The sequence below is a fragment of the Zootoca vivipara genome, chromosome 6 (genome assembly GCF_965207765.1).
Source record: "Zootoca vivipara chromosome 6, rZooViv2.hap1.1, whole genome shotgun sequence".
Lineage (NCBI taxonomy): Eukaryota > Metazoa > Chordata > Lepidosauria > Squamata > Lacertidae > Zootoca > Zootoca vivipara.
Genome location: NC_142589.1, coordinates 87,016,865 through 87,044,828, shown reverse-complemented (window position 1 = coordinate 87,044,828; position 27,964 = coordinate 87,016,865). Strand labels below are relative to the sequence as shown.

Here is a 27,964-nt window from a genome sequence, read left to right as displayed (position 1 = left end):
GGGGGGGTGTCTTTCAAACCCTTACTTGGAGAATCAGGGAACTGAAGCTGAGAAGTTCTTCATGCAAAGCAGATGCTCTGCCACTCAGCTGTAGCCCTTCCCCTAGCACATACAATAGGTAAGCAAACTAAGGCCCGGGGACCGGATCCGGCCCAATCGCCTTCTAAATCCAGCCCGTGGTCTGGGAATCAGCATGTATTTACATGAGTAGAATGTGCCCTTTTATTTAAAATGGATCTCTGGGTTATTTGTGGGGCAAAGGAATTTGTTCATTCATTTTTTTACCAAAATATAGTCCGGCCCCCCGCAAGGTCTGAGGGACAGTGGACAGTGCTGAAAATGTTTGCTGAACCCTGACATAGAGGGCCAGTGGTCCCCATCCCTTGCTTTTACTATTTGACACTTAACAAGACAGAAGTCCACCGATGCTACTGTTTGCTGAAGAATGGGGCTGGAGGGATGGAGAGAGAACTCAAACAAGGTAAAATTAGAGGCTAAGAGATGCCTTCTTGTTCTTATCCTTGATAGATCAGACAGGCTTATTTGTGTCTAGTGAGGAAGCCATCACAAAAGCAAATTGAACAAAGGGAACGACATATCCATATGAAACAGGATACATCAGAGAGGCTGGAGACAAAAGCAATTGCTCTGAATAGGTCAAAATGTACTTCCAAGATACCCCTCCGAGACACACAAATGAACACAAGCCTAGCATTTTCCAAAGCAAAGGTGCATTTCCCCCCTGAATGCAAACTGAAGGCATGTTTCAATGCTGTTCTTGAAAAGTGTGCCTTCATCAAATGAGCCTATGTTCTGTATAATTTATCTGAGACACTGCTCTGTCCAGAGTAACTCATCATGTGGAGAAATGGAAGGCAGCCTCCTCCGTTGACAGTTCGTTCTGCTGCACCTGGAGCAACTGAATGATCCCATCACACCCAATGCAGTCACATGAGTTATCAGCACCCACTACCCCAACTTAGGCCAAATGGAAGCAGGCAAGACCAGAGTTGCAGAGCATGCAGAGAAGCAGCCAGCAGCCTTGTTTGGGGTTGTTTGGGGCTCGAGGGAGCTTTTCAATTCTTGTAATTTATTCCCCACAGCACAGCAGCAGCTCTCACTGCACACAGCAATTTGGGAATGACTGGTTTTAAGCAAGCCTTTTCCGAGAGTATTTGTTCAGTTGCCAGGATTGAGCCTCCTACAACAGCTTCCCCTTGATGAAAAGGTTCAAACTGGTTAGTGAGAGCCTCTCTGCCAACACAATCCCACCCACGCCTTTCCTAAGGGTAGCGTGATATTATTCAGAGGCCTTCTATATTGGATACAAATGTCCAGCCCACTCAGACGTCCCTCACATGTATGAATCAAGCTCTCAAGCAGGGCCATAAATCACACAAAAAAGCCACCCCACCCCACAAAGCTTTTGTTACCTGATTTAATCGATCGCGAACGGTCAGAGGACCCCTTTTTTTGCTCCTCCGTTTTGCTCCCCTCTTTCCCGTCTCCCACCTCTTTCTCTTCTGACTTTTTGGGGTCATCCTTTTTCTCCAGTTTTTCTTCTTTCTTAAGGCTAGAAGACCTACAAGTAGATTATAGTACACACACACAAACTTAAAATTTTCTGTTTCCTTTACTTTTTCAATTTATTTATAAGCAGATTCTGATTTATAAGCAGAAACTGATTCTGAAGGGCAGCGGAGAATTTCCTTCATAAGTCAAAGCTACAGAAGCCAGTTTGAGGATTCTAGCGCAATGATATTCCCATTCTTGAATGACTGCACACATCCAGAACCCTGGGCTGGAAAAGGGGGCAATGTGCTTCTCTGTGTGCACAAAACACAGCTGCATCGACCTTGAGCCCTGACCTCTTTTCCTTCAACTCCTCCCAGAACAGCTCCACTGCCCCCAAAACTGGAGGGCAGCAGAGAGAGCGCACACACACACACAGGCTGTCCACATTTCTGGCTTAGAGTGGCAGTAACCTTCATTCTCTTGATGCTAGAGCTGAGCTTGGCCCAATGCTTCCAGCAGTAGCAGCTAGATCTTGGCTTGTTCAAGCAAGTTTGTGGTCCAGAGGTGAAGAACCTCTGGACCGCAAACGAATCATTGCAATTTCCCCAAAGCCACCTCTACCCACCCACCCAGTGACATCACCAGATGAGCAGGAAGACCCCGTTTAATTCTTCATTGGCTGCTTGCCCTAGTCTCAGTAGGGAACAGGATCGTGCAGCCTAGGCAGCAGGATTTGATCGCTGCTCATCACCTAATGAAGCCTTATGGCAGAAGCACCCTTGGAAGCAGCTGTCACGCCTCCATGGCCATCAATTTCATGGGGTTCTACTCTGAACATGACTGAAGTCCCAGTGTCCCAAGCAGACCGCAGAATGCCAAATTGCTGTCCCCAGTGGAAGGGCTGAGCCAGCAGCAGCCCTTTGTAAGGAGGTAGGAAATAACATAATGCAGAACAATGTGAGAACATAAGGACAGGCTGCCGGATCAGCCACTGGCCCATCTAGTCCAGTATCGTATTCTCTCAGTGGCCAAACAAAATGCCTGTGGAAAGTCTGCTAGCCAGATCCAAACAAAAGAACACTCTCCCCTCCTGTGGTTTCCAGCAACTGGCATTCAGAGACGTTTCTGGATTTGCTCTGCTCATTCATGCTTTGTCATGAAACCACTTCAAAGCCCGACAGACAGGGAATTATTAAAACTCCAGCTTTACTTTTCCGATTTGGAGTCTGTTGAGTGACGCCTGTCCTTCTCTTTCTTGGCTTCTGTTTCTCTCTTCTCTGATGATGCTCTTTTCCCGGCAGGTTCATTTTTGGCCTGGAATGATATTGAGGAAATTGCTTAGGGCCGGGGCATGCGTGTACACGAGTCAGTAGGATCACACAATAAGATGCTGTTCCTGGGATGAACCACTTGCAAAATAGGGGAGGAAGACATTTTCAAATGCTTGTCTCCACCCACACCTGAAGCCCAAGGTGGTGCACGTGGTTCCCGCTTTCCGGACACAATGCATTCCCAGAAGATCATTCACTAGGCAAGCATTCGCATAATGAGCTGATGGTTTCCATTATTCTCTATGGGAACATTTCTAATCTGTGATTTGCTCAATTTTTTCCCCCCTCCCTCCATGGTTCCTTCCTGAAATGGCTGCAGCAAACCAGCAAGAGAGAAACAAAGGAAAAATGATTTGCCTGATCTCTCTCGCTCCCTGATTTGTCCAATCTCCTTCTCCCCCTACATGATTTCTGCCACAAAATAGATGCCAGTGACCAACAAAATACAAACAAGTAAGGAAGTGGGCAAACCCCGGCTGTTCGGATATCTGAACTGGCCCAGGTTGTGAGGCTTGGGCATAATTCTTTATGTTCAGATAGCTGAATTTGTGAATAACAAGCATTCTCACCATGGGACCTGCACGTACATTTGAGGGTAAAGTTTACCACAAAGGAGTGGGCTGTTTCAGTCACATTTCACATGGGTAGCAAATAAAACTCACTTTTTCAACGGAAATCATTTTCCCATGCAGTTCTGTTCGATGCAGATGGTTAATACATTTAGTCGCTTCCTCGGATGAAGACATGGTGACAAAGCCATAACAGCGAGCACCGGGACTGCGGGCATTGGTCACCACTTTTGCACCCACCACCTGCCAGGGAGACAAGGAGCAAAGGAACCTGGGCAACTCTGGCACAGCAATGTCAGAGGAAGCGAAATTACCAAGAAAGGGCAAAAAAAAAAAAGGAGTCCATTCTACTCCCGAAACTGTTCAAAAACCAAGGTGCGGCTTCCGATTGGCTGCAGGAGCTTCCTGCACTTGATCAGAAGCCGCGGAAGCTGGGTCGGACGTACGTTGGGCTTCCAAAAAACGTTCACAAACCCGGAACACTCACTTCCAGGTTTGCGGTGTTCAGGAGCTGATTTGTTCGGAAGCCAAGCCGTTCCGAGTACCAAGGTACCACTGTACAGTGGTACCTCTGCTTACGAACTTAATTCATTCAGGAGGTCTGTTCTTAATCTGAAATCGTTCTTAACCTGAGGTACCACTTTAGTTAATGGGGCCTCCTGCTGCCGCCGGCACACAATTTCTGTTCTCATCCTGAGATAAAGTTATTAACCCGAGGTACTACTTCCGGGTTAGCGGAGTTTGTAACCCGAAGTGTTTGTAACCCAAGGTACCACTATACTGCAATAGTAGAAGCAAGTTTCTGCCAGCTGCCAGCAACTGGATTAATGCCTCCTAAACTTACCATAGGGCTGGGGCCTGGAATAAACCATAATTTCAAGCACCTGGAGTTTCCCAATTCCCGCCCCCCACTTCCCCCCCCCCCTGTCAACAGTGCTCCCTGTTTTGGGGGCTGGTTCCTAAATGTCTCATACAGTGGAACCTCTGTTTTTGAACGTAATCCGTTCCAGAAGACCATTCGACTTCCGAAACGTTCAAAAACCGAAGATCAAAATCCATTGAAAAAATGGAGAAACGCGCCTCGGAAGCGGTTCAATTTCCAAGGCGCGTTCAAAAACGGAAGCAATTACTTCCGGGTTTTCGGCGTTCGGGTTCTAAATTGTCTGTCAACGGAGACATTCGAGAACCCAGGTTCCACTGTATTATTACTGTATTAAACACTGAAGACAAGGTATTGCAGAAATAGTTCGGGGTGCCATTCAGCATCAAATATTTCTGGCAAAAAGTTTCATGATTAAGTCAGACATCAGTAAGAGACAAATTACAGTTTTCTTCACATTTACACTTGAATGAACGAGTGCAGGTGTGCTGGAGGGGTGTAATGCAAGTCTCGCCCCACCCCTTTGCAGGAAGTCAATGTAATGTAGCCAATGTGATCATCAATATAATTGATGCATGAATAATACACTGTTAGGCCTGCGCTGTTTTGGTTTCTTGGAATAAGGGGTTAACTTCACTGACGTCAGTATTTATTTACTGCTGAAGTACACTTGACAGATAGATCATTTGCAGAGGCAAGGTGAATGAAAACCCATTACAAAGTGTTTTCAGCTTAGAATGGTTTCTTCAAAACTAGTTGCAGCTTCCAGCCTGAAGGAAGCCCAGCCTGTTCATGTTCCAGAGCTATTTATTTGGGTTGGTTTTTAGTGATATGGGTTAAATCCAAGAAGGGTAGGGGCAGTGGAAAGGGGGGGAGGACGAAAGATGCTCACCCTGGCATGTATAAAAGGACAACTTGAATAAAAGACTGACAAGCTTAATACTTTCAGCCTTGTTTCTGAAAAATGCTTACCTTTCCATATTTGGTAAATAGGTTCTTCAGATCTGTAGCTCTGGTGGAAGACGAAAGACCACTAACCCACAGATTTCTGCCAGAACTACCACCAGCCCGACCTAAGTTGAAAGGGGGGAAATTAGAGAAATGGTAAATGTCTACATCCAAAAAGAAAGGAAGACAGCACCACGAAAGCAGACAGACTTGGAAGTTTTCCAAGTTTAATATTAACCAAATATTCTTTCAGAGAAACTTGATATCCCACTTGGTCACACTTGGAAGTGGACCTGCTGAAATTTAGATCCGTTAATTTCAACGGGTCTGTTCAGAGCTTAGTCTGGATTCTGGTCACTACCTGCAAGTAGGATTTGAGGATAACTATGAACGACGACTGCAAATAATCATGGTTACAGCTTACCTTTCTCATCCTTTGAAACACTTTTAGCCTCTGCATCCTTATTAGAGCTAAAGACAGGGGGGGAAATGAAGAACTTTACTCAACAAGAATGAGGCCATGAGAAAAAGAGCACACAAGGCTGTGTCTGCTATGATCAGATACCTACCAGAAAAATAATGTGAAAGGAATTAACCCTTTTTAAGGGGTATCTTTAAGAACTCAACAAGGAGGGTCAGAGGCGATGAAACAGAGCTACAGCTTATGGTGGACAAAGGTCAAGAGCACAACTTGCAAAACTGAGAAATAAAATAAATGCTTAATGAGAAATGGGCTGGGGAGGGAGGGACATAGCGAACCACGTTCTACAAAAAAGGTGCGCAAGGACAACTAAAAAAAAGGAAAGATTTTTATTTGGAACAAGCTATCATCTGGTTAAGGCCCTTACAACAGGGTCCCTTTGGAGGAATTCACAGCGCATTTGCATTCATAAACGACCAACGGGGAAGAAAAAAAGAGAGCATCTGGTCTAAAACGGAGAAAAAACAAACCTCGTGTTCTGATCACCACCCTCTTGGGCAGAGGACTCTTCCTCACAATTAGCCTTGGCTTCCATCTTCTCGGCATCTTGGCTAACCACCTGGAAACCTGCGTCCTTCTCCGCAGTTTCCTCACTACTGGCTTCCAGAGTTTGGGCTGCTTTGCTACTCTCACCACTTCCTTCTCCTTCTCCTCCTCCTCCACACCTGCTCTCTACTGCTAAAGAGTCAGAGTCCAGGTTAGCTTCCTCTACTGTCTCTTCGCTCGGCTCCCCTTTCGCTACCACTAAGTGCTTCGCTTCATCCTCCTCGCTCCTGGCCGCAGCCTGGCCTGACTGGCTGTCCGTATCTAAAAGCTCTTCGTCCGACTGAGCGATGGCAGTGGCAAGTGCGTCTTCCTCTTCCTGGGCTTCCTGTTTGACCGGCAACGAGATATTCTCTTCCTGTGCCTGCTCTGCTTCAGAAGCTTCTTCTTTAAGGGGCTCAGATTTACAAGTGTCACCCAAAATGTCGAGCATTTTCTCATTTTCTATGGATTTAACAGGAATAGAATGGCACAAGGTTTAATCACCAGGGAAACACAGCAAAGACAAATGCGGAACGGGCATGGCTGCCAGACTTAACACTGAGAGAACGGCTAAGGCTACACAGAGATTGGAAAACCCCTTGGGTATACCACATTCAAATACCTAACACTAACTTCAGTCTTACATGGCTATCAGAGCAACGCCTGAAAAGAGAGAAGGAAGAAAAACCTTTAGGTGCGGCGTTCCCAGCTTGCTCCTCATTTGTCTTCACGCGGTTGTGCTGCTTTCCCTTTTTCCACATTTTTTTTCTCCCTGGAAATGAGCTTCGAAAGTCCATGATGCTTATACAGACTGCACAGATTCTTTTTCAGACAGTTCAACTTCCGTATTTTATTTATTTATTCTACTGAAATTCTTTCAAGGAGACCAGTCCACACGTGAACACCAAGAACAACTTCAGGTGGGAATGAGAAGACATTCATAGTCCAGAAAAGCAAGAGTGATGGGAATTTTCATGACCGACCCATCTTCCGTCTTTCCAAGTATCCACTTTGCGATTTGGGTCCCTGCCTTTACTGTATACTTCTCTAGTAAAAGTTACAGAACCAAGGCACTGGGTAATATCACAAGATCTGCTCTGCACACAGGAATTGCTCATTAGGCTTGGGGTGCTCCCCAATTAAGGGATTTAAAAGCAAACTGCTCTCTCAAAAAACTGGTCTTGGGCCATATTAATAAAAGGATGCTGTTGCAGATCTGGTGATATGACCAGATTTCCAATCTCTGTGGCTTTTTCTCCCCTTTTTTTGTTGTGTGCGTATATGATCTGGACTGTGCACCAGTTACGAATAAGTGAACCACAGATACTAGTGGAATAAAACCTAAAGAGAGTAACTAAAGGGATTTGTGTGCAAAACCTATGTGGAAGGTTAAAGGCCAGGGAGAGCAAGGCGTTTTGTTTTGTTTTTAAGGATCAGTACCTGATTCCAAGGGAAATTCTTCAAGCTCCTATTAAAATAATAAACAGGGGAAGGGTGGAAACAAGCAAAAGTTACAAAACTCCATTGTACGGCAAGATGAAAAGTCAACGCGACGCAAAATCTGCCGCAACAGCATAACACCTTCCCCAGTGGTGACTCAGCGGCTAGCGTGAAACATTTGTATGCTTTGTCCCCTCTCTGGGTTGTCTGAAACTATGTAGATTCATTTAAATTAATGTAACCCAAGTTAGTCCTGCCCATCAGCTTCAAGGAGCATACTCTGAGTCAGGCAAGCTTCAAGTACAGCCCATAATCTCAACGCCACAATGATGGCTGAGGAGCAACGGCAAAGAGCTACAGCAATTGTTTTTAACCCAATGAACAATGGTTCTTTAGCTGAATGAATCCCACCCTACCTATTTGCTGCCACCAGAAAGTATGGCTCTTACTTTCTATATATCTATTCAAGTCTATTCTACATCTATCTATCTATCTAGACACACAGAGAGAGAAAAGAAAAAAGTTACCTTCACATCTGTAAAATCAGAGGACACCAGATCGGAGGTGTTTCTGGCCTCTTCGCCTTCCACCTATAAGTAGTGAGGAACAGCGTCAAACTTCCTGAAACACCACAGTTTCTTCACTGAAAACCAAGAATGAATCGGAAATAGGGAGACCCCCCTCCAACTGCCCTTTAGCTGCCACCTCATCCCCCCAAACCAGCTTTAAGAACAGTGGTAAATGAAACTGGGGGAATGGGGGGACGACGATGAAAAATGACAGCAAATTCTTTGAGAGTGATGTTGCTGCAATGGTTAATGGTTTTAATGGGGTTAATGGGGAAGGGCCATAGCTGAGCAGTAGAGCGTTCCAGGTTCAAACCCAGGCATCTCCCAAGTCGAGCAAGGAAGCTCTAGGGAGCAGCTGCCAGTTAGTGCAGGCAATACTGAGCTAGATGGGTCAAAGGACTGACTCAGTATGAGGCAGCTTACTTGGTTCCCATATTCCAGGGCACACCATGTCTTCAGATTCCTCCCTCTCACCTCCTCTCTAAGTCACCTGTTACTGTATATACAGTACACAGTAAGAGGATGTTGCTTAGCACGAAAGCAAACCATTGGTCTCTCCACCCACAAAAAACTAAACTAAACGGTGTTGCATTAAAGAAGCAGGACCTAAATGTACCCCAGGTAGGTTTTGTCTAAACCACTAGCAGTGCTAACCCAAACTGCAAGGGACACGAAACAGTGGTATTCTACCCAGGGTGAGGCTGGTGAGGGAAGAGAAGCTCAGCTTGGCCTCCAGACGGTCATGCTGGACTCTGAAGTACAAGAATAAGCCCTAATAAGCCTTTTAGTTTTAAAACCAGTGCTCCAGAGTGTGGGCAGGTGCACACATTTTTCCAAAATTGAACCGTGGGTCACATATACTAAGGCCTGGCCTTAACATTTCATGCACACACATATACCCTAAAGTAATGATTCTCTAGCATGTTTACTCTGCACAGGTAAGCACTTGCAGAGGTAGCATTCAAGCCCACGTCTCCCAAATCCAAGCACTCCCTGAACTAAGCTAGCTCCTGTCCTTCCCCAAGAACTCAGAGAAGTTAAGATGCTTTACAAATGAAATCATCCCTGGCACCCCAATTCTAAACACCTTGCTTTGGAATCAGCTCACAAATTCCTTTTGAAGTTGGCTGGCCTAACGTTAGATCCAGTGTTGTGCTTGAAACTCTCCTTGTTCTAGGCGCGCTTTTCCACAGGGAATTTCATTACCGTGAGTAGTTTCTGAGCTCTGGGCGCAGCCTAATATTTCAGATTAAAACTGAAGGATAGGAGGACCCTTTTCTGCCTCCCCACTTCCAGCTACTCTCTGAAGACTGGAGAAGAGACCCTCTTAAGAATATTAGGCGGTGGGCAGAGGAAGGGCTAGACCATGTGAAAAACGAAGGTAATATTTTAGCTGTTCATTCATTTTCAGCCTTGTATTCTTGTTATTAAAAAGTGTGCCTAGACATTCCGTTGTTGCGCCCATGTGCCATTTAGCTCCTAGCTTTCATATCTCAGTTTCTAACAATGGTTAGATCCCAAGCTAGCTTAAACCTGCACAGAATGACAGGTTGGGCTTCTGGGGTTGCATCCAATTAAGTTCAACAAAGAGGAGACCCACTAAAATGAACAAGATTTAAGCTGGCAATGTGCATTCATTTCACCGGATCTACTCTGGAGTAGAACAAACATGGGATACAACCCCTGATTTCTTTTGTTAACTACAAGTATAGAGGCGCTAAGCTGGCTATCAATTCTTGATAGATTTAAGTGTCCTGATTCTAAGGACAACAAACGGCTTGCTCAGAACCATTTTGCTTCAAGCAAAACTTGAGCTGAGCTGCATTCGGCAAAGGCCTACAGACACACAGGAAGATGAGCAAATGGAAATGCATGTGAAAAGAAAGGGGGGAATTAACCAATTTTTTTAAAAAAAATAAAAACTATTTCTGAAATCTTTCTACCGCAACGTTTATGATGCATGCATTTAAAGCTTATAGGTTTTAGTAAAAAGAATCAAATGGGATTTTTAAAAAACAAAAAAACAAATTATTTCCACTTTAATAAAATAAATGGAAATTGTGGCGATTATTCAGATGGCATGTATTTTTTAAAAGAGATGCATACCATGGCTACTGGTATTTCTCTCGATTCTTCTTTAATGTCTGACATGTGTGGAAGTGCCTCCATGGTACCTACAGGACATCCTGAAAGCTGCTCTGGAAGTTCTCTCCTTTCTGCAGCAGCATTTTCTTTACTATCAGACTCAGAGGAGGAGCCAAGTCTACTATCAGCACAGTCATCTACACCACTGCCGTTATCTATTTCAGCTTCATCTAACAAATTAATATCCATCATGTCAATATCCTGCAAGTTATCCAAACTTCCTTCAATATCCTCCTGTGAAAAGAGAAAAAGGCCGTATATATAATTGCCGTCAGGACTCCAAGGCAGAACTGTTACTGTGCAACTGCAAGGCTAGTTGTACCTGCCCATCTCCAGAGTCATCCTCAAGCCCGTTGTCTTCAACTCCTTCTTCCTCTGGTCTACGCCCTAATAAGATAAGGGTTATTAAAACACATACATACAGACATACAAACATACATACATACATATAATCTTTATTCAGGGCCCATTTTGCAACGCAAATGAAAAATATAAATAGAATCAGGCCAAACTAAGACCTAGTCCTCACTAAGAACTCTGGATCTAAGCAGAAAGCCAGGGCAGTGTAATGATTAAAGACTGCTGGACTGGGTAAAGATAAAGGTAAATGCTGGACTAGGGACCTTGGAGACCAGGGGTCAAATTCCCAATCACCAACAAAGCAAACAGGGTGGCCTTCAGCCAATTACTCACTCTCAGCCAGGTTTGTTTTGATGATAAAAAAGGAGGAAAGTATGTATGCCACCTCGAGCTCCTTGGAGGAAAGGTGGGGTATAAATTTCACAAATAAATAAGGCCCGCAATGTTGTCAAGATGGGTCAATGCAATGTCTACCCCAGTACCCTTTGCCATTTATCACTACGACCCAAACATCCATTTGGAGATCCGTTGCTTAATGCTTTGCCGTATGTATGGCAAAGTGTGCTAGGGCTGCCACCCAACCTAGATCAGGCCGCAACACAGCAGCGGGTCCTGACCCACTGGTCAATGATGAACAGTCTGCTCCAAATCAGCAGCCTTTTAGGCTAAAGGGAGATATCTAAATGGCATAAATGAGTAATAATTAAATAAATACATTGCACCAATAGGAAAGGGAAAAACCCACCAGAAAAATCAATGCATCTGCAAAAATCTGGATTTTTGGTTTTTAGTTTCCGCTTTGTAAATAAAATATGCCATTTGGCATTTTTAATTTTTTTGGTGTAAGTTGCCTAGAAGGTATAGAATAGGCAGGTCATAAACTGAATACATACAGCAAATGAAGCAGTAAACATATTTCAATACTGCTTCAAACTAAAGGGGAAGGGGAGGGTGACTGAGTGCTTGATATAGGAATTCTTGAGCATAACTCTGTGATTTGTCCAGGCACTCTGTCTTAAGCAAATGCTCTTTCTCAGCATTTTGGGGGAGGCACAGCTATAGGCAAGTTAACCATACAAATGCAAGCAGAACTCCTCCCCTATTCCCCGGCATACCTTTGCTGCTCCTCTTGGGCACCTTCTTTGTGGTTATTTCTGTCACCACTGGAATCTCTTCAGGGTCTCCCCCCTCCTCCTCAATAGCCTGTTAAAAGAACATAAGGTTAAGCATTTACTTTACAACTCGTTCTTCAGGACAATCCCATGGCCCTTCTCAGGACAAAATAACTACGCTGCAAGATTTTGAAGCAGGAATGATCGGATGGCAGCAGGTCCGCTCAGAATGTCACAGCTCCCCTCCCAGCACCAGGAGATCCAGTTTCCTTTCCAGCATCAGGGTTCCAGGACACGATCTTCTATGAAGCCTACCAGCCTTGATGATTCTTTGAAGGTGGCTTTGTGACTGCACCTCTCCCAGTTCAAGATTTCTTAATTGCTGCAGAACAATGGCATATTCAGCTTCCCTTACAGAGAAGTGTTTTTCATCACTGCTTCCTGTTAAAGGTCATGGCCCTTGGAAGAGAGAGAAATATACTGGAAGTAAGCCACTGACTGCGCAGGTTCATGGACCATGGTCTCTGCTTCCTTGGAGGAAGTGATGGAATGCTTACCAAATCTACAGAAGACACCAAACTGGGAGGGGTAGCTAATGGCACTGAAGATAGAGATTCAATATTACCTTAATAGATTGGAGTACTGGGCCCAAACTAACAAAATGAATTTCAATAGGGACAAACACACTTAGGCAGGAAAAACCAAGTGCACAAATATAAGGTGGGGGACACTTGGCTTGCCAATAGTACATGTGAAAAGGATCTAGGGGTCTTCTATCCCAGGGATAGAAACCAAAACACACCAACAAACAACCCTTGGCAGCACCTTAACTTTAACCATAGCTTTTGTTGACTAGTCCATGAGTGACATCAGATGCATTATTCTTAGTTGACAAACTAGGTTCACATTGATTTTAATTTATTTATTGCATTTATATTCCATCTTTCCTCCAATCAGCTCAAAGTGCCACACATAGTTCTCCCCTTAATTTAAATTCAGTCTGGTTGCCTTCACAGGGTTGCAGGGGATCCGATGTGGAGGTGGGGGCTCCTTTAAACTTCTCCCTTGAGGGGAGTGTGGCTGCAAACCCCTCAACAGAAAGTGTGATGGAGCCTGCACCTCCCCAACTGAGCAGCCCCAATCCAGCTCCTGTTCCCGTGCAAGCAGCAACGCTGCCCAGCGGAGCAGCCCGACCCTACTCCTACTTGCCTGCAAGCAGGAGGAGGGGGGCAACATCCCTTGCCTGATCACTTGCCGCTCCAGCCCAGCCTTCCCTCACTCAGCACTGGGGCCACCAGTGCTGGAGAAGGAGGTTGCTGTTGTGGCGGCGGTGGAGGGACCCACCGCTGGAGGGCAGCAGGTCCCTGCTCGCTTGCCGCCTGGCCCACCTTCCCTCACTAGGAAAACGGAAGTGTGACAATAAAAACGGAAGTTATACTCAGAATAGAGCACGTTCCGCTTCCGAAAAAAATTCCAAAACCAGAGCACTCATTCCCGGGTTTGAAGTGTCCAGATTCCAAGTAGTTCGAGAACTAAACTGTTCGAAAACTGTATTTATTTTCCCCGATTTAAACTGTATTTATTTCCCCCCCCCCTGGGTGGAGATTTTCTTGAGTCAAAATGAGAGTACCCATAAACCTTTTTTTTAAGGGGAAAAAAGCCCTAATGCCATAAAATTATGTATCGTTGGAAAGATAATTTAATGAAGAATATAATGCAGTAACTTTTATGAAGAATTCTTTATTACAACAGCATTCATAAAGAAGAAACATGAAACACCCAGAAAAAATGAGATATACAGGTTAAATTGCCGTGTTGGCACTTTGCAATAAGTAAGTGGGTTTGGGGTTGCGGTTTGGGCACTCGGTCTCTAAAAGGTTCACCACCACAGGTCTAACCCCACCACAAGTACTTATCAGAAGAGTTAAGGCTGATGATTGATGGTTGATGATCTCCAGCAGGCTAAGGACAAAGGTGAAAGCTGTTCTCTAGTTCTGCTGGATCTCTCAGTGGCCTTTGGTACCATCGACCATGACATCCTTCTGGACCATCTAGAGGGGCTGGGAGCACTGTTATACAGTGGTTCCACTCCTTCTTCCTGGGCCGTGTTCAGAAAGTGGTGTTAGGGGATGAGGGTTCATAAATGTCGCTGAGACAAGTGTGAATGTGCTGGGAATGTGGGCTTGGAAGAGCACACACACAGAATTTTGAAATTCTGTCCTACCGTGTGATGCCCCAAGTCTTGCACAGCCTGGGAGTCATTTTGGACTGGCAGCTGTCCATGGAGGCACAGCTAAGTTCTGTGTCCAGGGCAGCTGTCTACCAGCTCCATCTGGTACGCAGGCGGACACCCCACCGGTACCTACCTGCGGACTGTCTCGCCAGAGTAGTGCATGCTCTATAATAATAATAATAATAATAATAATAATAATAATAATAATAATAATAATAAATTATTTATACTCCACCCATCTGGCTGGGTTTCCCCAGCCACTCCGGGCAGCTTCCAACTGAATATTAAAAACAGTACAGCAAGTTCCTCCTAAACATATAGTTTAGGCAATTTGATCCAATTCAGTTTTTTCACTTTTTGTACACTAGTGTAAGCATGGGTATGAATTTTTTTCGGTTCTTTATGCTTCTACCTCTTTGCAAGCAGCCTTGAAGCTGTTGTTTTGTTTGTCTGCACCAAGCAGCGTGTGAGATTTTATTAAATTAGTAAGAGAACCTCCTTTCTTTTCGTTTGAACCCATCCATCCGGGTCCTTCCACTTTGGAGGAGGAACAACAGCAGCAGCAGCAGCAGCATTAGCAGCGGGATAGTAATCATCATAACAATTATAAAGCTTGCTAATGTTTTACAACTTTTTATGTGTTGTAAGCCGCCCAGAGTGGCTGGGGAAACCCAGCCAAATGGCCGGGGTACAAATAATAAAATTACTATAATTGTTGTTGTCGTCGTCATCTTCCACGTGACAGCGCTTCGGATACCAGGAGATTGCAGCCTCTTCGGGGCAGGGGGACCTAGTGACAACACTCGACTTTTTACAGACAACAAGCGATCGATACCAAAGCGGACTCGGAATACCGCGCTCCCAAAGGGCGTCTAATTGCTCTGAGTCTACAAATCCACAGGAGGGTGGGGAAGGGGGGCAAAGGCCACTGGAGGCGCACGCGCAGTAAGCCTTTAACCTCTTGCACGCCGGCGCGTTTTTAATTTCCCCGCCCACGCTTCTTCACCTTACTAAGCCGCTCGAGGAGGACGCTCTTGATGCCGCTGCTGTCCAAGCTGCGCCGCTTCAGCTCGGCCCGCAGGTCGATCACCCGCAGGTCGCTCAGCCGCCGCGTCACCCCGAAGGAGCCATCCGACTCGCCGCCGCCGCTGAGGGGAACCGCTGCTTCGCCGGCCAGGTTCTCCGCCGCCATCGGAAGGAACTTGCCTGCTCGGCCCTTTTTCTACAAAAGCTGCTTTTCTTTAAATATATATATATTTAAAATGCAGAATAAAATAAAAATTTTAAAGTGGCAGTTTGCGCGGCGCGCGCCTCCTCTCGCTACACACAAAATGGCGGCCGCAGCTCTACGCGCAGACGCAGAGCAGGCAGGGCTCGCTGCGACGCATGCTCAGAGTGCACGATCCGCTCTGGCGCATGCGCCTTTGGTTGAGCGAGCCCAGGCAGGAAGGAAACTTGCTGCTTTGCGCGCATGCGTATTAAGGAAAGTGGTGGGGGGGTGAATTAAGGGACAAAATTCTCCACTGTAGCATTTTGTCCCGGAAAACTACATTTGTAATATGGCTTGGCTATCGCAAAAAATGTGGAATTAAATGAGACCCTTAGGGTCTATGTGGCCCTCGAGGCTCTTCCCCAGGCCAAATCCCTCACTGGCCCTTGTTGACTTATTTACTAAATTTGTATAGCACCCTGCATCAAATGGGGTTCACAACATAAAATTACAAAATGAAAACGCAAAATAAATGAAGTGCCTTTTCTTCAGTGTTGGGTTTTTGTTTTTGGCTTAGCTCCAATTATTATCCTTATTTATTAAATGTACATACCACTCTTCAAAAGATTTCAGGTTGCTTCGCAGTAAAATTTTAAAAAGCTCTTAAAACTCCGAAAATCCTTCTTGCTTACCTGGTTGGAGGATATAGAGCAGGGGTCAGCAACCTTTTTCAGCCGTGGGCCTCAGACCATGTGGTAGGCCGGACTATATTTTGTAAAAAAAATATTTGCCCCACAAATAACCCAGAGGTGCATTTTAACTAAAAGCACACATTCTATTCATGTAAAAACACCAGGCAGACCCCACAAATAACCCAGAGATGCATTTGAAATAAAAGCACACATTCTACTCATGTAAAAACATGCTGATTCCCAGACCATCCATGGGCCGGATTGAGAAGGCCCACGGACCTTAGATTGCCTACCCCTGATATAGAGGGAGGGTGTGGAAACTACCTATTGTAGGAAAGTTAAATTAACACCTGTTGCTCCACCAACTGTCACCTCCAGCCCCGCCCACCATGGGCATGTGGCCTCAGGAGGAGGGAATGCGGTCCTCATGCTGAAAATGGCTCCCCATCCCTGGGTTAGTTTAGGATCTGCCATGAAGCTCCATGAATGCACAGTCCCCCAACCAAACCTACCCTTACATTACTGTTGTGATGATAAATTAGAGGAGGGAGAGGACCTCCCTGACCTCCTTGGTAGGAAAAGTGAGGTATTAACGTCATAACCAGATGTAATAATGCAACAAGTAATATAATAAATGTAATCAGCTATTTGTTTGGAGGTGTTTTACTCCTGCCAAAAGAGACACTGAAAGTAGTTTACAGTGATCGTTCGCAATATAATTCCTGCTCCGAGAGGTGTACAGAAGACATGACTAAGGCTGGCCCACCCATGGGGCAAGGTGAGGTGCCTGCCTTAGGCAGCAGGATGTAGAAGGGCAGCCGATTCTGGCCTTTGAAGAATGCATTGTGCGCTACTGCTGCAATGGCGGCAGCACCAGTCGTGCTCCTTGGAGGCAGCTTTTTTCTACAGCCTTCACTCACCCATTCTTCCCTGGTGCAGTGGCCGGGAGATGGCACTGTTTTGTGGCTCACTTCAGGCGCCAAAGTGTATTGAGCCCACCCTAGACAATGCACACGATGAAAAGGCGACTGGGAGGGAGAAGGATTGTGTCCCAGACCAACCCTATGTCTACACAGAAGTAAGGCTGTAATCCTAGCCCCATCTACTAAGGAGTGAAAAGAACCAGAATGCTCACAGGCTGGTCTCTAGTCCTTGGGGGGATTCTGTGAGCCCACTAGGTAAAAGGATTCCATGCGGTTGGAGGTTTGAAAGAAATCAGGCTAGAGACCAAGGCAAAACTTTAAAGCAAAGTGGCTAATAAGCCTGACCTTTATTTGTATAAGCAAAACTGCTATAGCAGGGTCTGCACTCCTCTTGCAAAGAGATGAGCCGGACCCCTCCCAGAAGGCGCACCCAACTTTTATTAGTTCCCCGACTTTCCAGTCCCCTCTCCCACCTTTCATCATCACTACATCATCTCTACATCATCAGAGGGGAGGTACATGGGCAGTACCTGGGTGTCAGGTAGCCATCCTTCCCACCTTTTGCTCATCACCCAGTAATACAAGACAATAAAACTATTTACACTTCCTGAGCCATTCCTGAGTCAGAATCCATTCCTGGGCTGCCTTTATTTGTGATCTTGATGGCTACCTGTCTCCCACTTAAGTTAAGTGTCACCTCTGGGGTGAGGTGTTTCCTGCCTACGTGACTCTACGCTTTTCGGTAAATGGCTGTCTAGAGTCTCCTTTTCCTTGTGCTAAACAGAGCTTATGGAGATGGTAGGAGCAGCTGTTTGTAGTGGATTCCTAAGGCTCTGCACAGTGCAATTTTATACAGTGACTTAGACAGGATACAATTATTTCTAGGTTAGACACATAGTACATTGTCACCAGAAATAAATGACAGCTGTCAATTGAAAGCGAAACATTTCATATGGCTGCAGTACCAGAGCTACATACTCTAGATGGCGCTGTTCGATAACATTCATTAACTGGAGCTCAACATATTATTAAATACAGACAGTTCCATGGGGGTCTTCTGGAGTTGGGCATACGGTATGCATAATTGCGGGCTAATGTGTCAGCTCTTTCCCCCAAACAGGAACAGCTTTGCTAAAAGAATGTAACAGCTACTTGACTCAGGACATCTATGGATATGTTTGTGGCCCCTTGCCACATGCACATATTTCCTCATAGTCTCAATGTTTGCCTCTAATGAATACATTGTGAATCTAGTGTCAATTACCCTGACTGGTCTCATTTCTTTCACTGAATGTGTGAGGAATGTCAGTGTAGTGTATCAGGTGGCTATTTGTTTTCAGGAATAAAGTACAGTTCATGATGTACAGGATTCCTTCATACGGTTGTTGTTGTTTAGTCGTTTAGTCGTGTCCGACTCTTCGTGACCCCATGGACCAGAGCACGCCAGGCACTCCTGTCTTCCACTGCCTCCCGCAGTTTGGTCAAACTCATGTTCGTAGCTTCGAGAACACTGTCCAACCATCTCGTCCTCTGTCGTCCCCTTCTCCTAGTGCCCTCCATCTTTCCCAACATCAGGGTCTTTTCCAGGGAGTCTTCTCTTCTCATGAGGTGGCCAAAGTCTTGGAGCCTCAGCTTCACGATCTGTCCTTCCAGTGATTTCCTTAAGAATGGATAGGTTTGATCTTCTTGCAGTCCATGGGACTCTCAAGAGTCTCCTCCAGCACCATAATTCAAAAGCATCAATTCTTCGGCGATCAGCCTTCTTTATGGTCCAGCTCTCACTTCCATACATCACTACTGGGAAAACCATAGCTTTAACTATACGGACCTTTGTCGGCAAGGTGATGTCTAAGATGCCTTCATACGGTAGTAATATCTCATATAACATACAAGGTTGCCTCCCCCCCCCCATTCACTGCGTTTAGCGCAGGAGTAAGTCCCACTGAGTTCAAAAGGACTGACTTCTGAGTAGACATTGTTAGGAGTGTGAAGTTAGCCAATGGAATCAGAATGTCTGTTATGAACTTGATTAGTCACATGCAACCCAAAATTTAAAAAATTGTTGTTGTTTAGTCATTTAGTCGTGTCCGACTCTTCGTGACCCCATGGACCAGAGCAATTTTGTTGTTGTGTTATATAATACTATGTAACATTCTACTGAAACCAGAAATTATATATATATATATATATATATATATATATATATATATATAAAGATTGTATCCAACTAAGTGTTATTATGGGACGCGGGTGGCGCTGTGGTCTAAACCACTGAGCCTAGGGCTTGCCGATCAGAAGGTCGGCAGTTTGAATCCCCGCGATGGAGTGAGCTCCCGTTGCTCAGTCCAGCTCCTGCCAACCTAGCAGTTTGAAAGCACATAAAAGTGCGGGTTCCGGTTTCCGCCGGCAGGAATGGCGGACCTGTTTTCCATCCCTCTGACCTTCGTAAGGAATTTGGCGGTTGCTAGGGGAGTAAATGGCAACCCCCTACCCTCTCCGGGGGTTACGGAGAGGGGCCGCTGGCCCGCGATGCCCCCAGACCCACTCCGACTGTTTATGGAGTGGGGGGAGCTTGGGCTGAAAAGCACTTACGAGGGCCAGGACTCCCGGACGCTAATCTGCATGGCGGGGATTTCCATGGTTAAAGAAGATAATTAGGCTTAAATCTATGGACATACTTCAGAAGGAGGGGAAGAAGCGCTGTTTACTGCTGAGAAATCTATGCTGCTGAGGGAGAGGAGTTAAAGGCTGTATATCATCTGGAAGAAGGATTGATGGGGACGGAGCGATAAGGGAATGGAGTTTTATTTTTCTTCATATGAGTTACTTCGTACCTTCCCAGACGCGATGTCCTGGCTTGTTTGGAGTGAAAGAGAAGCAAAAGACTGTGTGAGTTGAACTTTATAAACTGTTGTTACTGAGCATATTTTTTAAAGATGTGGAGTTGCCGATGAGAAAAGCCCCCCCCCCCTAGTCGGACGGAAGGAGTCCTGGACGCGTTCGGAGGATTTATGAGCTGTGACGCACTTTGAATTGGAGCAGCGACCTGAAGCTAAGTTCAGCTATAGGGCAAGGAGATCCATTAATTTACCAAGAGTTTATGGTTTGATGTTTGGGTCTTCTGCCTGGAAAAGCTGTAAATTTTATAAAGATCGTTAATCTTCATGGCTATGAGAGAAAACGAAAGTGATTTGAGCTTTTTAAGATGGCGCTGCTTCGACGCAACAGGGAGCTCCAGACTAAGAAGATTTATGGGGAGGCTGGACTGATTAACCCACACAGGAGAAAGAACATTTGTGAAACCTTGTTTGATATTTATCTCAGCAGCTGGGAAACAATCGGTTGAAAGTGGAAAACATCTATGTGACTGTAAGGGGAAGATCTGGATTATTATGAACTTGGAGGACGATTTGAACTTTAGAAAAAAGACGGCAGTGGACGGTTGCGAGGAATCCCCAATTTCTTGAAGCATGGGAACCCAAATAAAAAATTCTTTAGACGATTTGGCACAACATTCGGTTTGATTGATATATATATGTGTATAATTTGAAATAATGAATGTGATATAATTGGCTTTAATTGGAAAATTAATAAAATATATTAAAAAAAAAAAGAAAGCACATAAAAGTGCAAGTAGATAAATAGGTACCACTCCAGTGGGAAGGTAAACGGTGTTTCCGTGTGCTGCTCTGGTTTGCCAGAAGCAGCTTAGTCATGGGGCCACATGACCTGGAAAATGTATGCCGTCTCCCTCGGTCAATAAAGCGAGATGGGTGGCTCAACCCCAGTCGTTCGTGACTGGACCTAACGGTCAGGGGTCCCTTTACCTTAAGTGTTATTATGGGTAGACCCAATGAATGTGATGGATCTAAGGTAACCTTATCCATTCATTTGATTATGAATTTACAGAGTTGTCTCCAACTGCACTCAGAGCACTGAATTTAAAGGACCTATGTTAAAGGACCTACATATGTTAGTCCTGTCCATTCATTTCTGAGGCTCTGCTTGGTTGCAATCCCATTAAATGTATAATAAATATACTGTGGAAAGTTCTATTGACACAGTGGTTCATCCTAGCAAGCAATTTTTAGTTAAGAGAGCAATTTTTTGTTACAAAATTAATTGTGTATAAGCCATATACAAGAAATGCTCAAAGTGGTTAGAACCCTTTGCAAATAATTAGCAATAAAAGACCAATACATCTTTAAACCTACATGTATTTTTATCTATTTAACAAAAACAACAAAATCAGCCCACTCAAGTATAAGGAAAGTTGAGAACCACCATGTGACCTTAGGGGCCAGTCACTTCCTCTCAGCCCTACATACATACATACATACATAAATACATAAATACATACATAATATCTTTGTATGCTGCCTTTCCACAGTTCAAACCATGCTCAAGGTGGCTTACGACATGAAAAAAAACCATAACTACAAAATAACATACTCTCCCTGTTGCCCTCTTATGCAGGACTTTTTTTTCCATCTTGAACTCACTAGAAGAGAGTTTGGGAAAATGTGATCCTAATGACCAATACTATACCAAGATGGTCTACTAGGCACTGTTTTATGGAAGTGAAACGAGGACAGCTTACACCCCACAGAAGCGACGCTTCTTTTTTTAAAAAAAATATATTTTATTAATTTTCCAATTAAAACCAATTATATCACATTCATTATTTCAAATTATACACATATATATATCAATCAAACCGAATGTTATGCCAAATCGTCTAAAGAATTTTTTATTTGGGTTCCCATGCTTCAAGAAATTGGGGATTCCTCGCAACCGTCCACTGCCGTCTTTTTTCTAAAGTTCAAATCGTCCTCCAAGTTCATAATAATCCAGATCTTCCCCTTACAGTCACATAGATGTTTTCCACTTTCAACCGATTGTTTCCCAGCTGCTGAGATAAATATCAAACAAGGTTTCACAAATGTTCTTTCTCCTGTGTGGGTTAATCAGTCCAGCCTCCCCATAAATCTTCTTAGTCTGGAGCTCCCTGTTGCGTCGAAGCAGCGCCATCTTAAAAAGCTCAAATCACTTTCGTTTTCTCTCATAGCCATGAAGATTAACGATCTTTATAAAATTTACAGCTTTTCCAGGCAGAAGACCCAAACATCAAACCATAAACTCTTGGTAAATTAATGGATCTCCTTGCCCTATAGCTGAACTTAGCTTCAGGTCGCTGCTCCAATTCAAAGTGCGTCACAGCTCATAAATCCTCCGAACGCGTCCAGGACTCCTTCCGTCCGACTAGGGGGGGGGGGCTTTTCTCATCGGCAACTCCACATCTTTAAAAAATATGCTCAGTAACAACAGTTTATAAAGTTCAACTCACACAGTCTTTTGCTTCTCTTTCACTCCAAACAAGCCAGGACATCGCGTCTGGGAAGGTACGAAGTAACTCATATGAAGAAAAATAAAACTCCATTCCCTTATCGCTCCGTCCCCATCAATCCTTCTTCCAGATGATATACAGCCTTTAACTCCTCTCCCTCAGCAGCATAGATTTCTCAGCAGTAAACAGCGCTTCTTCCCCTCCTTCTGAAGTATGTCCATAGATTTAAGCCTAATTATCTTCTTTAACCATGGAAATCCCCGCCATGCAGATTAGCGTCCGGGAGTCCTGGCCCTCGTAAGTGCTTTTCAGCCCAAGCTCCCCCCACTCCATAAACAGTCGGAGTGGGTCTGGGGGCATCGCGGGCCAGCGGCCCCTCTCCGTAACCCCCGGAGAGGGTAGGGGGTTGCCATTTACTCCCCTAGCAACCGCCAAATTCCTTACGAAGGTCAGAGGGATGGAAAACAGGTCCGCCATTCCTGCCGGCGGAAACCGGAACCCACAGAAGCGACGCTTCAACGCTTTCCACATGTCCAGCATCAGCAAGACTTGGGGTATCACATGGCAGGACAGAATTTCATAATTCTGTGTGTGCTCTTCCAAGCCCACATTCCCAGCACATTCACACTTGTCTCAGCGACATTTATGATGGCATGGTCCTGTCCACAGAATGGAAGGTGGCTTCAGGTACCAGGCCCATTGCCAGACGAACTCTGCATTACAAATATGTTTGCAAACGTGATAAGGCTGGCAACATCAACTCTGCCATGTGGGAATCCCTTGCAAACAATCAGAGTGTTCGGTTTCTGATAATTGGTTCTCATGGGAAGCTTACAGATTCTTGCTTCACACAATTAACTCAAGGTAGTGTCAATTTACTCTTGGCAGAAAGCCAAGGTCTGCCTGGCCTGGCAACAGCTCTCTGATTGGTTAATGACCAGCACTGAACTCTGTTATCTAGGAATGCTAGCACAGTTGTTTCTCGTTGGGTGTTAGGAGTAGGAGTGCTGCGTATGGTTGGAGAGAGAGAGACAGAGAGGATTTATTTTGCTTTGCTTTGTATGCAGAAACTCTGCTGGTTTTATTTTTTTTTAATAAATCCTGTAAATAGTTATTCTGCGTCTAGCCAACTAGTCATTTCCACCTCAACTAGCTTCTGCGCTGTGCAGGAAAACTCTGCTACGTTTGGGCTAAAGCCACTAGAGCTATGCCTGACACTTCAAAATTCTAAGTCAGGTCCTGTATCCAGAGCAGTGACCAGAGGAGGAATGACCGCTGGGAGGAGCACAGAAAGAAGTAAAGCCACGGTGCATCTGCAGCAGCACGTCTGCCCCAGCTGCAACAAAACATGTCTCTCCCCCATCGGTCTCTACACCGCCACAGCAGGCGCTGTAACTCTCCAACGGTTTGACTTCACCTCCCCCCCAAAAGCACACTCTTCCATTGTCTCTGAAGAAAAGATGGGTGCCAAGAATGCAACTAAGAAACCCATTGAAAGACTAGCTCAGAGCCGTGCACCTTGTTGAGCATGGGAAAGTGGGACCAGGTGCTCCACCTTGACCTCCTTGGAAGAAAAAAAGTGGGGTATAAACGGAATCCATTAATCAAGTTGTACAAGCCACACGTTAATGCCCTCGCCGCCTTAGTTTTTTTTCCTGGACTACAACTCCCATCAGCCCCAAAGCCAATCGCCGCAGGGGCTCATGGGCGTTGCAGTCCAGAACCTCCCCGAGGCTACCAGATGGAAAGGCTTGCGCCGGCATACAAACCGGAAGCAGCTGCTCTAGAAGATTCCCTTCCACGGGAGTCTATGGTGTGTTTCCCCGCCCACCTCCTTACCCCCGCTGCTCTATAGCGAGCGTATACGTCTCCTCCTCCTCCTCCCCCCACCGACGTCCGTGCGCGTTCTTCGCGCGTGCGCACTCGCCCTTCCCTGTTACGGTGTCGTCGTCGGGCCTTCCCGCCATTTTGTCTGACGGGACGCGGAGACAGCATCTCGCATCCCTCGGCGCCCGCTTTTTTCCTGAGGGGAAAAGCGGCGTTGGCGGCGGCAACAACAGCGACGCCGCTCCTCCTCCTGCCCCTTCCGTCGCGCTTCGCTTCAAGGCACCATGGCAGCTGCTGCCGCTGAGGGGAGCGACACCTCGGCCGCCGGAGGGGACGACGCGGCGGCGGCGGCAGCGCCGCTCCTCCCTCCTTCGTCCCCCCTCAGCGAGGCCAAAGCGGCGGCGGCCCCATCGCCGGCGGCATCGGCCGGGTCGACCCGTCGTCTGAGCGACCTGCGGGTGATCGACCTGCGGGCCGAACTGAAGCGCCGCAATTTGGACACCGGCGGCAACAAGAGCGTCCTCCTCGAGCGCCTCCGCAGCGTGAGTTGTGAGGCGGGGGGAGGGGAGGCGAGGCTTTTTCTCCCTATAAAGGGTGGTGTGAAGGCCGTTTACGAAAACATGGAGGGGAAGGGGGGGGACACAAACCACCACCCCCGCGGTTTCCCGGCGTGTCTCCCCCCCCCCATTTGCTTCTGAAATACGGGGAGGGAGGGAGGAAGCCCCAGACGATAATACTGAGACCTCCGGGTATATAGGGCGGTATATAAATTCAATTAATAAATAAAATATAAACGGAAACATGGAAGGGGGAGGGGAATCCAGTTTCTTGCTGCTCCCCTCCCCCCCACTTTCCTGTGTGTCTCCCCACCACCACCCGCATATAAATTCAATGAATGAATAAAATATACAGTAAACGGAAACATGGAAGAGCGGTGGGGGGTCCATTTTCTTGCTCCCCCATTTTACTGTGTCTCCCCACCCCCACCCCGCATTTGCTTCTGGGGAAAATGGTGTGGTGTGTGTGTGGGGAAGAGTTTTTCCTTTTATTTTTCCCTTTTTCTTTCCCCGCCCTGATTCTTCTTGTTTTTCTAATGGCGCAGCTGTTTTTGTTTTTTCCGCCTTAGGGAAAAGGCTACAGATGTGAACTTGTTTTCCTTGATCCTGAAGTAAATGGGGGGAGGGGGAGACACCCCCATTTTTTTGTTTTTACACCCACACATCATCATCATCATTGCTTCGGGCTCCGTGGAGATGTGTAGACACGGTTTTTTGGGGGGTGGGATGGGGCTTAATTCCTTAAAAAAATTTTTTTTAAAAAACAACAACATATATATCTTTTGAGGTCTCAGGCTCCAATAATAGTAATTTTATTATTTATATGCCGTCCATCTGATATGGGTTGCCCCAGCCATTCCAGGCCACTTCCAACAAAATATCAAAACACAGAAAAACCCTCAGACATTTAAAAACCTCCCTGTACATGTTAAATATAAAAGCTAACACTGTATTACTGGTTTTTCCAGGTGCCCACATCCCTAGTTCCCCTTAAGCAAATGAGAGGTTGTGGGTGTCCCACTCTCCGATTTTTGCTTTGTTTTATTTTTCAGTTACTACCTTGTGTGCCGCCCTGGGCGTGTGTGTGTGTGAATATTAATTGTAAACACTTAATATTATTGTTTTCCCAGGTGCTCACATTCCCCAGTGCCTTTTAAGCAAATGATATGGTGGGGGGAACTGTTTACCCCCTCCCCCACCTATTTGCTTTTGTTTTTTAATCATGTATCTTGCATGCCACCCTGGGCTTCTTGGGGAGGAGTAAAAATTAAATGATATTCATACTGTGTTGTTATTCCAGACCTTCACATCCATAGTGACCCTTGAAGTAAATAAGATGGTGGATTGGGGGTCATTGAGAGGGGGGCTGAGGGTGGAATTAAGTGGGGGAGATTATAATGATGGGATTTGCTGGCGATGTGGGGAGAAGGAGGCTTCTAAACCTGGTGCAGCATTAAATGATGGTAATGTAAATGAGATGGAGTTTGCTGGGAAGGGGGCAATGATAATAATGATGACAGGTTTTGGATTTTGGTGAGGAAGGAGAAGATGATGATGGGATTTGGGGGGCGCATAAGGGAGTTTCCTTTTTATAGAAAACCAGATGACCCTAAAGTAAATGAGGCAGGTTTGGGGTTGTTGAAGGGGGCAGGATGGGATTCAGGAGTGGAATCTTAAAGTAGAATGATGGTGATGGTGACTTTTGAGGGGGGCCCTAAATGTGGGATTGAATTATGGCAAATGAGATGAGGGAGTATTGGGGTTTTGGGTGGGATGATGGGAACAAGAGGTGGAATTAAAAAGTAGGAGAGTTATGGGTTTTGTTTGGGGAGGAAAGTTATGGTGTTTGGGCTTTGGTTTCCTGGAGCGGGAAGTAGATGATTCAGAAGTAAATACGACTGGGGTTCTTTCAGGGCAGCAGGGATTGAGTGGAATCAAAGGAAAGGAGGCGTGGATAAGGATTGAGTAACAGTGAAATAGGGACCCAGGTGGCGCTGTGGTTAAACCACTGAGCCTAGGGCTTGCTGATCAGAAGGTCGGCGGTTCGAATCCCTGCGACGGGGTGAGCTCCCGTTGCTCGGTCCCAGCTCCTGCCAACCTAGCAGTTCGAAAGCACGTCAGAATGCAAGTAGATGAATAGGAACCGCTACAGCGGGAAGGTAAACGGCGTTTCCATGTGCTGCTCTGGTTTGCCAGAAGCGGCTTTGTCATGCTGGCCACATGACCTGGAAGCTATACGCTGGCTCCCTCGGCCAATAATGCGAGATGAGCGCGCAACCCCAGAGTCGGTCACGACTGGACCTAATGGTCAGGGGTCCCTTTACCTTTACCTTTAACAGTGAAATAAATTGAATAAGAAAGGATTTTGATTTCTGCAGGGGGAGAAGATGGGATTGAGGGGTGGAATTAAAAGGAGGGAGAAGGAGGTGGTGTTGGGGTTTGTCAATTGTGGGGCAGGGGCTCCTACAGATGGGATCAGATGATGCTGATCCTATGCTGTTTGTCATCCGAGGATCACAAGGTGGTTTACAATATAAAAACACAAAAGTTCTCACCACTGTAACAAACGAAAACAATGCCCCCAGTCATGAGAAGGATGGGAGAGAACTGGGGAGGGAATTGAGGGTCGAATGACAAGATAGAAAGGGAAAATGGGGTTCGGGAGGGGGAGTAAGTTGGGTGATGGTGAAGTCAATGAGATGATAAGGAATTGGGATGGAATTGGGTAGAATTAAAGGGAGCAAGGTGCTAGTGATGGGACTGGCTGGGGTGGAGAAGGCTCCTTTTAAAAGACAGATTAGATGACCCAGAGGTAAATGAGATGAGGGGTGTTGTGGGGTAGATGATGAGAGAATGAGATCATAGAGTGGGTGGAATCACAAGGAAGGAGAAAGTAACAAAGAGGGGATTTGCTATGGGGAAAAGGTGCCTGAAGTTGGGATTAGATGATACTGAAATGAAAGGGGGATTGTGGTTCCTCCAGGAGGGAGAGGGAGGAAGAAAAAATAATTGGGGGGGGGGGTAGGGAGTGGTTTCAAAGGGAAGAAGACAGTGATGGACAGGGGGGATGTGTTTGTGGGAGGGGCGAGAAGAGAGAAATAGCGAGTGAGAGAAGTGGGGTGGCAAGTAGGAATGGGCTGTGAGGAAGGAAGGTCAGATGATGGGTGGAGGAAGAAAAATGGCATGTTAAAATGGAAAATACAGAAGGTGCTGTGGGGGTAGGAAGTGGTTAATTGTCCTGAGTAAGAGTGATGAAATTTAGGGATGCAGTGAAAGGTGTACATCATGAAGACAGACTGA

At 45.8% G+C, this 27,964-nt stretch overlaps 2 protein-coding genes across 4 annotated transcripts in view; one reads left to right on the top strand and one right to left on the bottom strand.

Annotated features, from left to right (window-relative positions):
- Positions 1-15,450, bottom strand: part of LOC118086459 (scaffold attachment factor B2) — a 30,118-nt gene extending 14,668 nt beyond the window's left edge. The window contains exons 1-12 of one of the 3 annotated variants that reach the window (XM_035118077.3): positions 15,115-15,450; positions 11,879-11,966; positions 10,726-10,790; positions 10,365-10,637; positions 8,217-8,279; positions 7,690-7,717; positions 6,195-6,711; positions 5,668-5,714; positions 5,268-5,368; positions 3,509-3,658; positions 2,726-2,829; positions 1,434-1,582 (exon numbers count right to left, since the gene is read on the bottom strand). In XM_035118077.3, the coding sequence (XP_034973968.3) occupies positions 1,434-1,582; positions 2,726-2,829; positions 3,509-3,658; positions 5,268-5,368; positions 5,668-5,714; positions 6,195-6,711; positions 7,690-7,717; positions 8,217-8,279; positions 10,365-10,637; positions 10,726-10,790; positions 11,879-11,966; positions 15,115-15,300 (1,771 nt within the window). In that variant the 5' untranslated portion in view covers positions 15,301-15,450. The remainder of the gene's footprint in view (positions 1-1,433; positions 1,583-2,725; positions 2,830-3,508; positions 3,659-5,267; positions 5,369-5,667; positions 5,715-6,194; positions 6,712-7,689; positions 7,718-8,216; positions 8,280-10,364; positions 10,638-10,725; positions 10,791-11,878; positions 11,967-15,114) is intronic. The other 2 variants (XM_088672952.1, XM_035118079.3) reach the window with 2 other exon arrangements.
- An 8,560-nt stretch (positions 15,451-24,010) lies between these two features.
- The window catches only part of LOC118086526 (scaffold attachment factor B1), a 31,344-nt gene continuing 27,390 nt past the window's right edge, over positions 24,011-27,964 (top strand). Inside the window, exon 1 of the mRNA XM_035118242.3 lies at positions 24,011-24,649. Coding sequence (XP_034974133.1) covers positions 24,392-24,649 — 258 coding nt within the window. The 5' untranslated portion in view covers positions 24,011-24,391. The remainder of the gene's footprint in view (positions 24,650-27,964) is intronic.